General features: G+C 45.9%; 1 protein-coding gene across 2 annotated transcripts; it reads right to left on the bottom strand.

Annotated features, from left to right (window-relative positions):
- Nucleotides 1-461: 461 nt before the first annotated feature.
- LOC103281038 (B-cell differentiation antigen CD72) lies at nt 462-16,084 on the bottom strand. Of its 2 annotated transcripts, XM_008121698.2 has the most exons (7): nt 15,885-16,084; nt 15,696-15,794; nt 14,445-14,543; nt 12,607-12,879; nt 8,826-8,986; nt 5,929-6,032; nt 462-2,334 (listed from the first exon to the last, which is right to left on the bottom strand). In XM_008121698.2, the coding sequence occupies exons 1-7, from the start codon at nt 15,955-15,957 to the stop codon at nt 2,196-2,198; spliced, it is 948 nt and encodes a 315-aa protein (XP_008119905.2). In that variant the 5' UTR covers nt 15,958-16,084; the 3' UTR covers nt 462-2,195. The 2 variants fall into 2 exon arrangements, with proteins under 2 accessions (XP_008119905.2, XP_062822569.1); XM_062966499.1 differs by lacking the exons at nt 15,696-15,794; nt 15,885-16,084 and having other exon boundaries at nt 14,445-15,344.
- Nucleotides 16,085-16,662: the final 578 nt, after the last annotated feature.

The following is a 16,662-nucleotide window of genomic DNA, read 5'->3' as shown; positions in this document are numbered from 1 at the left end:
TACTTCTAGAACATGTCCATACAGCCCAGAAAACATACAACAACCCAATTTAATCTTCTCCTGAGGGGATGTTCGATTCCGGCCACAGGAGGGAGCAGCTGCTTCATCATCCACTGCAACGGCACTTCCTCATTCCAACGGCGGCTGGATGATTTTTATGGAGTCGTAAATTAGTTAAAATAGCCTCCCCACTTTTATAAGTGGTACCTTAATTTCCTACTTGATAGATGCAACGATTTTTCGGGTTGCTAGGTCAGCAGCGAGCAGGGGCTATTTTTTAATTTTTAATTGTTGTGTGCTCACCCCGCCACGGGCTGGCCTCGAACTCATGACCTCTTGGTCAGAGTGATTTATTGCAGCAGGCTGCTCACCAGCCTGCGCCACAGCCCGGCCCCCAGCAGAATCTTAATGTCACACTACAGTATCTTGTTAGCAAAAAACCAGACCACTCACAAGACAGGTTGGGTTGGAAATGTCTGTATTGCATTGATCTCCACAGAAAAAAAGACTCTACTGATTCTTTCCCAGTTCCCTCCCTCGTTCCAAGGCCTCCGCTTCCTGAACGTTCCACAACTTAGTCTCAAGCGCCATTGCTGGCCCAAGCTGTCAATGTCAGGGAGCGAGTTTAGGAGATCCTCCAGATTTTCAAACCACGAATCCTGTCACAGATGGTGGCAGGCGAGGATCTGCAGGCTGGTGGTGCCAATGGGTCTCCAGGTTTGAAGGGAAATTTCAGAAACTGTCATTGCTCGATTTGAAGTTTTGTGGGTGTCGCTGATTCTGCCTCTCATGAGTGTGCAAAGGAACGTTGTGGGTGGGCTTGTGGTAACCGCTCCGTGGTTAGGTCTATGGAGACATTGCATTGTGAGGAGATTATGGCAATTTGGGGCATGGTTTTGTCAGAGTGTGACAGAAGCTTTGAAGCTTTGGAGCACAGAAGAATGGACACTTTGAGACTTCAGTAAAAGCAAACATATAGCTTTGCTGAGTAGAGCAAATATACAGCACACACTAGCATTGACATCCAACCTAACAGATAGAAACAAGACAAAAGACACTGAAGTAAGAGGAATGAATGAAATGTTATCTCTGAATCCTCCCTACGCCTTCCAAGCACACTCAGGGTCACATCTTCACAGTTCATTAGAGGCTTGACTGATTAACCCTTTCAGTGTCAATACACTCTCTGCTGATGCGATCAGGTTACCTTCACAAGCATGGCACAAAATTACATTTAAACATTCACATGACATTCATCTTACATTAACAGGTTTCATGGGGCCCAAGGTATGGTGGGACAACATTTATTTATTTATTTATTTACAGTATTTATATCCCGCCCTTCTTTCTCACCCCGAAGGGGACTCAGGGCGGATCACATGATGTACATATAGGGCAAACATTCCATGCCCATAAACACATAGAACAGAGACAGACGCAGAGGCAATTTAACCTTCTCCTGAGGGGATGTTCGATTCTGGCCACAGGGGGAGCAGCTGCTTCATCATCCACTGTGATGGCACTTCCTCATTCCAACATTGTAAATTAGTTACATTTGCCTCCTCACTTTATAAGTGGTACCTTATTTCCTACTTGATAGATGCAACTATCTTGTGGGTTGCTAGGTCAGCAACGAGCAGGGGCTATTTTTTATTTTTAATTGACAGGTGCTCACCCCGCCACGGGCTGGCCTCGAACTCATGACCTCATGGTCAGAGGGATTTATTGCAGCAGGCTGCTCACCAGCCTGCACCACAGCCCACAAAATTCATGAAAGATTAATACAGGACAAATGGAAAAGGCAATGTGGGCATGCTGTGTGTCCCAATGGAGCCGCATGTCATAATTCATAATTTGGAGGTCCATATTCTCGATACCAGAACCGCTCTGCTATAGCACAATGATCCCATGACAACGTCTCTTGACAGCTGAGCCCTGTGGGATTCTGGGTCTGAGACGAAATCTCTGACCGAGGGTGCTCAAGGCTCCTCTTGGAACTGCAGATCCCAGCATTCCTTGGGATGTTGCCACGGCAAGTAAGACACTATAGAGCCAGAACACTATAGCAGTGCATCATGAGAGGTCAGCAAGGCCCTGTTGAGAAGAGCTGGGAATGTCTGGGAAAGACGGTCTCCTCCTCTTCTTCTGAGCGGCCATTGCGCTCCTGGGGCGTCTTGGGCCTTTGCGGCTACGAATCAAGGAGCCTGGGCCACCTGCATGGGCCTGGCGGGCTGCTCACAGATGTACCTGGACTTCCATCCACAGTTGCATTGCAGCAGGGACCCCTGCCCCAGTTGCCCACAGTTGCCACTGTTTCCGCACTGTCCAAGATCCCTGGAAAGGGAACAGAGGGAGGGAAGGAAGGGAATAAATTAAGTTTGTCTGTCTGTGATTGTGATCTGCCCTGAGTCCCCTTCAGGGTGAGAAAGAAAGGCAAAACATAAATACTAGACATGTCCAAAAAATCGTTTTGAATCGTATATTATTTCGGATTGTTCTCACTTTTTGATACGCATTCCGAAACATTGTCTCACAGCGCAACCAGTAATGTAATTCGAACCATTGTTGGCCCATTCTCTCATTGTCTCTTAATGTTTCGTTAATTTTTTTCTAGTTTTCAAAGTCTCTTCACACTCCTTGCCAGGGCATTGCTTGGCGTGGTGGTCACTGATCCATTTCTAATTGAAGGCATTGGGTTGAGGCTTGTGGGATTACATAGCCAGAGACACCATTGATTTCCAGTGTCCTTCTTGCTTACAAATATAGCAAGGGAATTTCTAGTTTTTATTTATTTATTTTATTTATTTACAGTATTTATATTCCGCCCTTCTTTCTCACCCCGAAGGGGACTCAGGGCGGATTACAATGAACACATATATGGCAAACATTCAATGCCAATAGACAAACAACATTCAGTTTTAGACAGACACAGAGGCATTTTTTTAAACATCTTTCCAGCTTCACGATTCCGGCCACAGGGGGAGCTGTTGCTTCACCGTCCATTGGTGGCTGTTCTTCCTCTTCTTTTCCTCGTGAGCAGTTTTATGGTGTTGTAGATTAGTTAAATTAGCCTCCCGCATAAAGCGTCCCTAAATTTTCCCTACTTGACAGATGCAACTGTCTTTCGGGGCTGCTAGGTCAACAGCAAGCCGGGGCTATTTTTTTTTTTTTTTTTTTTTTATGGTCGGAGGCTTAACCCGACCCGGGCTTCGAACTCATGACCTCTTGGTCAGTAGTGATTTATAGCAGCTGGTTACTAGCCAGATGCGCCACAGCCCGGCCCCAAGTTGTGCAAAGTTTTCAAAGTATCTTTGCACAACTTGCAAGGGCATTGCTCAAGAAATGAGGGCAGGAGAGCCCTGTAAAAGTCCCCCCCCCCCGCCCGGTCCGGTTCCTTTTTTTAATGGCGATTGCGCATGCGCGTCCGCCATTTTAGAAACATTTAGAATCATTACGAATTTTCGGAAATATCCGAAATTTTTGGGTGAAAAAAATCGGAAATACTTTCTATATCAAAGCGCCAGCGCCCCCTACTTTAGAAAGAAGAATTGAAACATTTTTTTCATCAATCGGACATGCCTAATAAATACTGTAAATAAAAATAATTCCACTCTCTCAGACTCAGACCCCCTCTGGACAAATCTTGCCAAAAAGACCCCATGAGAAGCTCCAGCCTCCCCCTCCGGCCCCACGAGGTGCCCCTTGACCCAGGGCAGTGGTTCTCAACCTTCCTAATGCCGCGACCCCGGAATACAGTTCTTCATGTTGTGGTGACCCCCCCAACCATACAATTATTTTTGTTGCTACTTCATAACTGTCATTTTGCACCTGTTATGAATCATAATGTAACTATTTTTTTTTGAACTGAACACGCCTACCTATATTTTATAATGTTTTTTATTTTAGAATGTATAATCTAATCTCACATATCTACACTGTACATTTTATAATGTGTTTTTATCCGTTATAATTTTTTAACTGTTTTATATTGTACTGTATAATTTTTATATATGCGTTTTATTGTAAGCCGCCCTGAGTCCCCTGTTGGGTGAGAAGGGCGGGATATAAATATTGTAATAAATAAATAAATAAATATCTGATATGTAGGATGTATTTCCATTCACTGGACCAAATTTGGCACAAATACCCAAAATCCCCAAATTTGAATACTAGTGGGGTTGGGGGGGGGGGGTTTGATTTTGTCATTTGGGAGTTGTAGTTGCTGGGATTTATAGTTAAACTACAATCAAAGATCATTCTGAACTCCACAAACAGAATTGAACCAAACTCGGCACACAGAACTCCCACGACCAACAGAAAATACTGGAAGGGTTTGGTGAGCAATGACCTTGACTTTGGGAGTTGTAGTTCACCTAAATCCAGAGAGCACTGTGGACTCAAACATAATAATAATAATAATAATAATAATAATAATAATAATAATAATAATAATAATAATAATAATAATGGCTCACGAATGGGACCCTGAAGAAGGAGACAGAAGGCCTGATCCTTGCAGCCCAGGAGCAAGACATCAGAACAAAGGCAATTAATAATAATAATAATAATAATAATAATAATAATAATAATAATAATAGAAGACCTGGCTGTGGCTCACGAATGGGACCCTGAAGAAGGAGACAGAAGACCTGATCCTTGCAGCCCAGGAGCAAGCCATCAGGACAAAGGCCATTCAGGCCAAGATCGAAAAATCAGCTGATGACCCAAAATGCAGACTGTGCAAGGAAACCGACGAAACTATGGATCATCTCCTCAGCTGCTGTAAGAAAATCGCACAGACAGACTACAAACAGAGGCACAACTGTGTGGCCCAAATGATCCATTGGAACTTATGCCTCAAGTACCACCTGCCAGCAGCAAAGAACTGGTGGGATCACAAACCTGCAAAAGTCTTGGAAAATGAGCACGCAAAGATACTGTGGGACTTCCGAATCCAGACTGACAAAGTTCTGGAACACAACACACCAGACATCACAGTTGTGGAAAAGAAAAAGGTTTGGATCATGGATGTTGCCATCCCAGGTGACAGTCGCATTGACGAAAAACAACAGGAAAAACTCAGCCGCTATCAGGACCTCAAGATTGAACTTCAAAGACTCTGGCAGAAACCAGTGCAGGTGGTCCCGGTGGTGATCGGCACATTGGGTGCCGTGCCAAAAGATCTCAGCCGGCATTTGGAAACAATAGACATTGACAAAATTACGATCTGCCAACTGCAAAAGGCCACCCGACTGGGATCTGCACGCATCATCCAAAAATACATCACACAGTCCTAGACACTTGGGAAGTGTTCGACTTGTGGTTTTGTGAAACGAAATCCAGCATATCTATCTCGTTTGCTGTGTCATACAATGAAATAATAATAATCTATCTTGTTTGCTGTGTCATACAACGTCGTTGTGTCAATAATAATAATAATAATAATAGATTTATTCTTATATCCCGCCTCCATCTCCCCGTGGGGACTCGGGGCGGCTTACAAATGTAGAACAAAAGTACAATAACATCAGGAACCGAACAACAACGCCAATGAAAATTTAAAAAGACACAAATAAAATGACAACCACTAATAATAAACAGGTTCAAATAACAGCAATAAAATCATACAAATGGACTGGGCAAAAGTGCACTAAGTAAGACTTGATCCAATGATGGATCTGGACCAAACTTGGCACAAATACTCAATATGCCCAAATGCAAACACTGGTGGAGTTTGGGGAAAATAGACTTTGTCATTTGGGAGTTGTAGTTGCTGGGATTTATAGTTCACCTACAATCAAAGAGCCCCTTGAACCCCACCAATGATAGAATTCGGCCAAACTTCCCACACAGAACCCCCATGACAAACAGAACATACTGGAGGGATTTGGGTTCCTCCCTAGAAGCCCCCCCTGGAAGCCCACTTACCAAGAAAAGGGTGAGTTGTCAGTCCAGGCCCAGGGAACCTTAAAGCGCCAGGTGTCCGGTTCTTTTTTAAGCCCAATCCAGTACTGTTGCTCTGACAAAGGAATCTGGGAAGAAACAAAGATTGGGTTGAATGGGAGGAAGTCTCTGCCTGGGCGCTTTAAGCAGTGGTTGCTCTGTTATCAAACACCCCCCTCCCCCCAAATAATGGAAGATTTATAATTAGGGATCTATAGTTTGCCAAAGACATCAGGCGAGTGGCGAGCGAGGGAGCGTGGAGGAGGGGAGTGTTGCAGTTGAGGCTCGCGCGCTGCGTCCTGCTCTGCGCATGCGCAGATGGTTTTTTTGTGTTTTTGGCCATTCGCATACCTGGCACCATCTCGTACTGGAATGTATAGATAACAGGGCCCCCTTCTCCCCCCTGTCCTGTCAGCTTGTGCATCCCTAAAATCTAACACAGTCTGATTTTTCTACATTTCACTGCTTCTAATGTGCATACAATATATGTCTAAAAATCTACATTTTTCAGTTCCTCATCAAGATGAGCTTTGCTGGCAGCAAACCAACACAGCGGGTGGCCCCCAAAGTGCTTTCCGCTGCCCTTTAGCTGCTGGGTGCCAGCAAGTGACAGAACCCAGGCCTTGGGTAACACATGCTCTGTGGGTGTTGTAGCTCAGCCTTAGCTGGAGCCAGACTTTGGCCCCATTCAAGACTTGGATTTTAGGCCTGAAATTCAGCTACCTTTTGTTGGGAATGGAAGAGCTGTTAAGCTCTAATCACCCTCCTTTATGAGGCAAATTCCCATTAAAATAGCAGAGTAAAAATTGCAGCAGCGGTGAGAGACTTACGCAGTGTGAGTTTCGGAGGCCTCTGTGTCATCAGGAAGGCAAAGGGATGCAAAGTTAGCTTTTAAAGATTAAAAGCATTTATTGAGGTAAAAAGAAATCCATTGATGGATAGGAAAGGTTTGGATCTAACTAGCTAATCTATCCTGTTCTAATACACATAGAGGGATTAAAATAACAAAGGTATAGATAGCTACATCTTGACTAATAGATGTGCATCCTCTCTGGAACAAAGAAGGAAGCTGGAATGGCGACCAAGTCTCGTGGGTCGCTGCTTCTCTAGGGCCATAAACATTCCAAAGGACCAAATTGTGGAAGTTACGTCGAAGCCCTAGGAGAGATTACACTTCTAGGAACATCAAAGGGTGGGTTGACCTAAATAGGACGGGAAACAGGAAACAATGGTGAATCCTATCTAGGAATGCTTTGGAAACGGGAAAGGATTCCCTCAATCTAACTCTATCATCTATCTGACTATATTTAGACTTGAGTAGTCCAGGATGAATCCCAACACCTTTTCCTGAATTGGTTCCAGCAGAGGATTCCGGAACCAAAGATGAGGCTGCAAGCAGGCACTCTGGGCCACATTCCTGTTCCCAGTCAAGGCCAATTCAGCAAATGCTGGATGGGCATGCTAGCCTGGAGGAGGATGGATTTGACAGGAGGGGGATGTTTACCCAAGGAAGATCTCAGTGCAAATGTGTACGAAGGAGTAAACGTCTGGTTTTGAGACACACTAATGAGCAGCTTTCCCATGAGAGGAATAGTTCTCCCATGGAATAATAGGCTTGAAATCTCCTTAAATACTTGGTGCTTTCTCTGCACTGCAGAGGTGTCAACTTTGCAATTCAAGAGAGAAAGACCTTTGCACCTGTGTTCTTGTATCCATGACTTTCAAGCCAAGTTCCTGCCTTGCTGTACCTTGAATCCAGTGGAACTCTCCTGTCTCCTTGCTCCTCTCTCTTTGCCATGTGGATTACAATTACCTTGGATTATACTTGGGAGTTTGGTCCTTGCTTCTTGTGGATTCCTGTTTGTTTCCTGCCTTAGAAGTGAACTCTGTGTGGACTACTCCTGATACTTCTTGTGGGACTAAGTACAGTTCCAGTTTGGATTACAACCTTGAGTGACTTTCTTGGACTTCTGCTTAAGACTGATAAGTATATTGCTTGTGGGTTTATCCACTCTATTGACTCTGAACTTTATTTGCTTGTACTGTTGTAGATGACGGGAGAGATAACACCAAGAGAGATCCTTTTGAGAGGCCAAAAAGTCCGGTTTATTATATTCAACTGAGTCTCTGGAAGTGGAATCTCTTCCAAAAAGCAAATGAGAGCTCCGATCAAGGCGTGGACTTGCCTTTTATACATTTTCAGACAAAGAACATGCTTCTACATACATCTCGTCATTAGTACGTCACTTCACATGCTTACATACATGGGCATAAATATGCACAATCAGCATTTTCCTATCTTAAGCACTTTTAAAAGCCTGTAGCAAGTCACAGACACCAAAAGAGAGATCCATCAAGAGGCCACTCTTGACCTGTCAAGCTGTACTAGGAACCAATTCACACTGGAATGTATAGAAAACTGGCCCCGCTTGTCCCAGCTTGTCATGTCAGCTTGTGCATCCCTAAAATTTAACACAGAGAGAGTCTGATTTTTCTACATTTCACTGCTTCTAATGTGCATACAATATATGTCTAAAAATCCATATTTTTCAGTTCCTCATGAGTACTTATATTCTCCAATAAACAGATTGTTTGCTTATATTCTGGGCTCCAGTGTGGTTTCAAGGTGCCTATGCAGCCTAGGGGTGCAACAGTGGGCTACCTTGGGTAACACATGCTCCCACCCTTTGTGGCTGAGAGACGCAAGGCCTTGAGACAAGTGTGGATGGTGAGGGGGGCTCCCCTGCCTTTGTGCCACTTCCAGGCCCACGTCCAGCAAGATCCCTTTGCTTCCTGTAAAAGATGTCACCACCACCACCCATGGCCAAGGCTGTGCCCCCTCGACTAGCCCTGGCCCGGGAGCAGCCCCCTCCCCTCCTCACCTCAGCCTCCGGGAGCGCTGTGGCCTCCGTGGGCTCCTTCAGGACCAGCAGCCGGGATCCCATCCTTTGACACTCCTTCTGGCTGTTTTCCCAATTCTTCTCTTGCTTTGAGACCAGGAGGCACCTCCAGCGGAAGAGGCTCCAGCCAGAGGGGCAGCAGCCTGTGGGAAGGAAGGGCAACTATAGACGGTATCTATCCCTTATATAAGATGTATATAAGCAGTTCTATAAAGTGCATCAAAGATGCAGCCCAGCAACAATCAGCCTCTTACCCACAGAAATAATCCCCTGGGAACCAGAAGGCTGGACCAACCCCTCTGGCCATTTCCCAAGCCAGGTAATCACCAAGTACATTGTTTATGTGTATACAATGATAGGTGACTTCCTGTGGCAACCCAGATAACTCCAAGACTATTTGTATAGCTGTATGTTTCACGATTCCAAGGCGTCCCCTGGGCAACGTCCTTGCAGATGGCCAATTCTCTCACTCCAGAAGCGACTCACGTTGCTCCTGACAAACAAACAAAAACTTCCCAAAATTAGGGTGCACATTAGATTCATGTAATACGGTGATCTTAGTGCTGAGCCAAAGCAACAGGGGAAGCTGCTTCAGTAGGTGCGCCTGGAGCTCCTGTTTGAGAGATGTCCGGGCCGTGCCGCAGCCAGCTGCACTAAACCACCACTCACCGTGAGATCATAAGACCAAAGCCCAGGTTGGGTTGAACTCCCAACCATTTAATAGCCTAGCTGGCTGTTGACATAAGCGGCACCATAGACAGTTGCATCTGTTGAGTAGAAAATTTAGGTACCGCTTTATGTGGGGAGGCTAATTTAACTAATTTACGACACCATGAAACCTTCCAGCAGCATGTGGAAAGGAATGAGGAAGTACTCCATCAAGGACTCGGTGTCACAAATGGACGGTGAAGCAGCAGCTCCCCCTGTGGCCAGAATCGAGCAGACCCTCAGGAAGTCAGAAGCTGAAATGTTAAATTGCCTCGGTGTCGTGTGTCATATGTCTAATGACATTGAATGTTCGCTATGTATATGTACATTGTGATCCGCCCTGAGACCCCTTTGGGGTGAGAAAGAAGGGCGGAATATAAATATGGTAAATAAATAAATAAATAAAACGTCATCGGTAATTTAATTGTCATAGCTCAATGTGACGTAATGCTGGGATTTGTAGTTTGGTGAGACATCCACACTGTTTGGAAGAAGGCTCAAAGCCTTATAAAACAACAGCCCCCATGACTCCATAGCAGGGGTCCCCAAACTTTTTAAACAGAGGGCCAGTTCATGGTCCCTCAGGCCGTTGGAGGGCCGGACTATCGTTTTTTTAAAAAAACTATGAACAAATTCATATGCACACTGCACATATCTTATTTTGAAGTAAATAAACAAAATGGGAACAAATACAGCCTCAATGTTAATAATAATCATAATTATAATAATAATAAAGAGGGTTGGAAGAGACCCCTTGGACCATTTAGTCCAACCTCCTTCTACCTTTGTGCACTAAAAGCACAAGCAAAGCACCCCTAACAGATGGACACCCAGCCTCAATGTTGTTAACAACAACAACAACAACAACAACAACATATCACACAGTCCTAAATGCTTGGGAGGTGTTCGACTTGTGATTTTGTGATACAAAATCCAGAATATATATCTTGTTTGCTGTGTTATACTGTGCCCTTTTGTCACTAATAATAATAATAATAATAATAATAATAATAATAATAATAATAATAATAATAATAAAGAGGGTTGGAAGAGATCTCGTGGGCCATTGAGTCCAACCCCCTCCTGCCTTTGTGCACCAAAGCACTAGCAAAGCACCCATTAATAATTAATAATTAAATAAATAATAATTAAAATACCATTATAAACAAGCAAAGCTTTGGAAGGCGTGCACCAGGCGAGGGAGGAGGTGCTGCACGTGCCTTCCTTGGTGGAGGAGGAGGAAGCTGCTGCTGTGGGGGCCGGATGAATGGTTTCGATGGGCCGCATGTGGCCCCCGGGCCATAGTTTGGTGACCCCTGCTCCATAGCATTGAACCAAGGCAGTTAAAGTGGATTCATTCTGCAGCGGAAATGCATCCCAGGGTTTATTTTCCATTGTTGAAAGCTCTGGTGTCTTAATACTTTTGTTTTCAAAGAAGGAATTCTAAGCAGGAAACAACTGTTATGGCCAAATTACAAAGAGGGCGTCTTTTGCTGCTGCGCATTACATTCGCATTACAGCATTTTTGTGTTTGTTTCGGGGTTTTGAAAATTGAGGTGCGCATTAGATTCAAGGGCGCATGAGACTTGAGTCAATACGGTAACGCTTTCAGGAGTGAATTTCCCTTCCTTCCCTCCTTCCTTCCCTCCTTCCTTCCTTCCTTCCTTCCTTCCTTCCTTCCTTCCTTCCTTTCTTCCTTCCTTCCTTCCTTCCTTCCTTCCTTCCTTCCCTCCTTCCTTCCTTCCTTCCTAGGGGCAGATTTCTCTCCCTTCCTACCTCCGTGACCGTATCTCCCTCCATAAACCTGCCCGATCTTTACGATCATCTGGGGAGGCCCTCCTTTCGCCACTGCCTGTATCTCAGGCCCGCCTTGTGAGTACTAGGGAGAGGGCCTTTTCTGCTGTGGCCCCCCGACTATGGAACTCACTGCCTACTGAAATCAGGCAAGCTCCCACTTTGTTAGCTTTTAGGAAAGACCTGAAAACATGGCTCTTCCGCTGTGCTTTCGGTGAGTAATTTCTGTTATATATTTCTGCGTTACTCCCCCCCGAACATCTATCCTCTAAACTGCCCATATGTCTCATATGTCCCTGTCCACATTGGAGTACCCCTCTGTCCCTCACACTCCGGGTTTTGTCTTTGTGTTCATGCGGCCTGCTCTTGTTTTACTGTTTCTTGATTCCTTGATGTGATGTTTATTATTATCTATCGTATTACTTTTAATTGTGTTATTGTAGCGGAACCTTTGTGCTACGGTCCTTGCGAGCGCAGTGGGAGGGATTGGAGACGGACAACTGGAGTCTTTCCAAGAAAACAGTTTATTGGCCAGCGGCCGCTGGGGTTCCCCCTAGCACAACACGGTGCTTTCCCAGGGAGAACCCCCAGCGGTGGGCTGAGTAAATATTTATACACATTACAGGGTTCGGGTTATGCCCGCCCACAAGCAAATTCATTGGCTTAGAGTTGTGATGCGGCTCGACTTGTATCCAATCAGCGCTGACCAGCGGCCCGGGCGCACTCTTTCTGTGTCGTGTTCACAATCACTCAGAGCGCCTGCGTGCGCACGCGCAGTTTGTTTATCTTTAGCTTTCATTTCTTCAGAAACACGTGATTTCCCAGAAATCACATGTTTCTGTGAGCTTATGCACCCGGGTCGCTAGCCGTCGCCATCTCTGCCCATATATGGCATTTCCTGGGGTTCTTTAACCTCCCACCTCACTATGATATGCTGTTTTATATTTTATTATATTGTATTGCTTTGGGCATGGCCCCATGTTAGCCGCCCCGAGTCCCCGCTGGGGAGATGGTGGCGGGGTATAAATAAAGTTTTATTATTATCATTATTATTATTCCTGTTGTCTCACCCCATTCTTAACTTTTGAAAGTCAGGTGTTTGTCACTTGGAAACTGCCTGCATTTGCAAAGAAATTATTCCTTCCTCTGGCCTTGAACTTAAAAGCACCAAAGACACAAAACACAGACAATTTCATGGCCAAATAAGGAAGAAAAGAGAGGGAAAGAAGGATTAAGGTTGGCGAGGAGGAGAGAGACCTACCGGCCTGCTGGCAGGATGTTGCCCGTTGCAGCTCTTCCTCCTTCTGCTTGAGGTCCTCCCGGGTGTGGTTGGCCTCCTCCAGCGCTTCTTGGAGCCTCTCCCGGGTCCTCTGGGCCTCCTCCTGGCTCCTCCTGAGGGTCTCCCGCGTGGAGTTGAGCTCCTCTGTGGCCCGGTGCAGCCGGACCTCCATCTGGGCCAGGCTCCCTTCCTGGGCAATGCTGAGGTCCGCATGCACTTGCAATGCCCGCCGGAGCTGCCCAGAGACCTGCCAGTCTGCAAGGATTTCCCATAGTGACCATGAATTAGCTCACAGTCACTCAGAGCATGCCATGCAAATGATGTGGCAAGTGAGGAAGTGGCAGACAAGGCCATCATTGCCAAGGCAGTTCTCTCCCCCTCGCCATCCCCCGCTTTGGACCCTTCCTTGCCCTGATGGTTTGAGACAAGAATCGTATAATAGTAGTTGGAAGGGGACTCTGAAGGTCATCCAGTCCAACCCTATTCTGCCAGGTAGGAAGACACAATCCACCTCCCCCCCCCCCTACACACACACACACCAGATGGCCATCCAGCATCTTCAGAGTATTTGCAGCACAGCAGTAGTTGGATGGAAGCAGTGGAACGCAGAACGAAGAGACACTCAGAGACGTTGGTAAAACTATTTACAAAGTTTGACTGTATGCAGCAATAATCAACACAAACAGACTTGCAGACGACAGACGAACACGGGACTGCTCTGTTCTCCAACAGAACTTGACTCGAACTCTAGGCAGACAGAACTCAACTGAACTGAACTGACTCAATCATTATGCACAAACACTTGTGTCTGGATACTCCCTAGTTCCAGCCACGCATCAAGGTCATCATAGCTTCTTGGCAATTAACTCTTTCCACATTATGGTACAATCTGGATGATGCAGTCAGTTGCAATACAAGCATGGCACAAATTGCATTTAAACACTATCAATACACAAATCCCACATTAACAGTTTCTACTCTTGAACAGTTCTTATGAATTAGGAAATCAATTATAAGATGTGGAAGGGATTCTCTAAAGGCCATCCAGCCCCACTCCCTTCTTCCAGGTAGGAAGACACAATCCAAGCCCTCCCACCAGATGGCCATGCACCCTCTGCTCAAAAACCTCTGGATAAGGAGACTACACTGGACACCTAGGCAGAAGCAAATTCCACTCTTGAAGAGCTCTTATCAGTCAATCAATCAATCAATCAATCAATCAAAAGGTTTGGAAGGGACCCCCTAAAGATGATCCATTCCCCTCTCCCTCCTGGCCGATAGGAAGACACAATCCAAGCCTTTTTAAAAGATGGCCATCCAGCCTCTGCTCGAGAACTTTCAGAGTAGGAGACTACACCAGACACCTAGGCAAAAACAGATTCCACTCTTGAACAGCTCTTATCAATCAATCAATCATAAGATTTGGAAGGGACCCTCTAAAGACCATCCATCCCTTCTCCCTCCTGCTAGATAGGAAGACACAACCCAAGCCCCCCACCAGATGGGTCAAGAACCTCCAAAGAAGAAGACTGCACCGGACACCCAGACAGAAGCAGATTCCACTCTTGAACAGCTTTTATGAATGGATGGATGGATGGATGGATGGATGGAACAGGCTGAATGGCCATCTGTCAGGGGTACTTTGATTATGCTTTCCCAGCATAGCAGGATATTGGATTTGATGGTCCATGTGGTCTCTTCCAACTCTATTATTCTATGATTCAATCAATCAATCAATCAATCACTGGGCTCTCATGACCGGAGGAAATGCCACCCACATCCCTTTCACAGGGGAGTGGGCAGAGGCATGGGCTACTTACATCGGACCCCCAGTCCTACGGCCGTGGCCAGGAGAACGAGGAGGAGGAGGGTGGCGGTCAGCACAGCCAGGCCAGCTTTCCAAGTCCAGCATCCTGAGCCTGGAAGGCAAAAGGCATGGGTCGACCTGGGTTTGTCCTGGACTAGTTTCAGTCCGCAAAGCAGACCGGCTGGGGATTGCAAAATCCCTTTGGGTGCAAATATATGGCATGAAATGTGCTTATTAGGTTTATCTAGAAGGTGTATTAGCGCAGAAGAAGAAGAAATTTGCCAATATTGTTTTGTTGCAGCAAGATTAATAATAGCTAAAACATGGAAGGGGGGAGAAGAGCTTGGTATTAAAGACTGGAGAGCTAAACTGGGGGAATATATCCAAAAGGCCAAGCTGACAAATAGTAACAGAGGAGGAAATAATGAGGATTTTGTAAACAAATGGAGGCTGGCACTTGGGTATCTGGAAAAGAAGACAAAGGTAGATTTGATGATTGCCATAAAGGGGATTTAGCAAAAGAAGATACATAGGTACAGTAGGGTCTCATTTATCCAACATAAACGGGCCAGCAGAATGTTGGATAAGCGAATATGTTGGATAATAAGGAGGGATTAAGGAAAAGCCTATTAAACATCAAATTAGGTTATGATTTTACAAATTAAGCACCAAAACATCATGTTGAACAACAAATTTGACAGAAAAGGTAGTTCAGTATGCAGTAATGCTAAGTAGTAATTACTGTATTTGCGAATCTAGCACCAAAATATCACGATGTATTGAAAACATTGACTACAAAAATGCGTTGGATAATCCAGAACGTTGGATAAGTGAGGCTTGGATAAGTGAGACTCTACTGTAGTTGATGGTTGGTTACGTGATCCTTACTGAGGGGTATCGGAGGTCTAGGGGGTCGGGCTCACGGGTGAGGGCTTAGGGGGACAAGGTCAGGTTAAGGTACAATAACGGTACAGCCACTCTGTGAATATCCATTAGTCTAATGAGCGCTGGCTGGACACTACAGCGTAAACCTTTATATCTTTCTGTATTTTTTTCTCTCTGTGTCTATTTTATTTTACTTCTTGTTTTTCTCTTTCATGACTGTTTTATTTCTTTTTAAAAAAAATTAAAAAGAAAAAAAAAGAAAGGGAAGGGCACCTGGTTTGAAGGTCTGGGGTCCAAGATGCCAAGCTGGCCCCTGTTTAGTCAGAATGGGGCGAAGAAGAGGGGAGAGGGGGGCAGCACCGGGGTGCGAGGGGCTCACCTGTCTCCTCTGTGGGGGCGCTTGGGGGCTCCTCCGCCTGATGGGCCCGGGACCCATGGAGGTTCTCGTAGGTGAGCTCCCCGTCTTCGGCTCCAGTCCCTGGAAAAGGAGGAGGAGGGGGTGTTTTGGGGGGCATTATGGGGCTAATAAGACCCCCGCGTGTGGGGCCTGGCCGTGCTGGACACCTACCTTGCTGTGTGGCCTTCTTCCCAGGAGGGTTTCTCACAAACCTCAGGTCAGCGTAGGTCACTCCTTGGGCCATTGCCGGCCAGACAGAGGGCGGGAGGGAGGGGGTCTCGATGGCGGTTGCAAAGAGAAAACCCTCTGCCCGGCTGCAACCGGTGTGTCTTTTGTGCCGCAAAGGAGGTGGTTCGACCTGGGGGCAGAAAGCAGAAGTGGAACCACCCCAGCGCAGACTTTGCAAATGCACACACAGAGACACAAACCACAACTTCTGCTCCAGGACACGGATATGGTTGGCTGCCTTCTCTGCCTCCCTCCAGGACCGAAAGACGAGCCTCTCCCCCTCCGTCCGGGGCAAGACCCCGGGCACCTCTGAAGGCAGGAGAATTCCAGGGAAAGTATTATTTATTTATTTATTTATTTATTTACAGTATTTATATTCCGCCCTTCTTTCTCACCCCGAAGGGGACTCAGGGCGGATCACATTATGGACATATAAGGCAAACATTGAATGCCCATAAACACATCGAACAGAGACAGACAGACAGACAGACAGACACAGAGGCAATTTAACCTTCTCCTGAGGGGATGTTCGATTCTGGCCACAGGGGAGAGCAGCTGCTTCATCGTCCACTCTGACGGCACTTCCTCACTCCCTCATGCCAATGTTGTAAATTAGTTAAACTTGCCTCCTGTGATGACTCATGGGCCATGTAGTCCCGTTCCTAGTACTATTGTGGCAGATGAAGAGGAAAACTTGGGTTTCCCACCGTTTCTGCCAGAT

This window comes from Anolis carolinensis, unplaced genomic scaffold (genome assembly GCF_035594765.1).
Source record: "Anolis carolinensis isolate JA03-04 unplaced genomic scaffold, rAnoCar3.1.pri scaffold_21, whole genome shotgun sequence".
Classification (NCBI taxonomy): Eukaryota; Metazoa; Chordata; class Lepidosauria; order Squamata; family Dactyloidae; genus Anolis; species Anolis carolinensis.
Note: the sequence above shows the minus strand (reverse complement) of the source record. Positions and strands in the feature narration are given on the sequence as shown.

Excerpts from the sequence above, each read along its gene's own strand:
- LOC103281038 (XM_062966499.1), bottom strand. The coding sequence starts at position 14,934 with ATGGCAATCATCAAATCTACCTTTGTCTTCTTTTCCAGATACCCAAGT. Across the intron at positions 8,987-12,606 it reads AACATCCTGCCAGCAGGCCG|GCTGCTGCCCCTCTGGCTGG; the intron begins GTAGGTCTCTCT and ends TCCTTCCCACAG. Across the intron at positions 2,335-5,928 it reads GACAACTCACCCTTTTCTTG|GGATCTTGGACAGTGCGGAA; the intron begins GTAAGTGGGCTT and ends TTCCCTTTCCAG.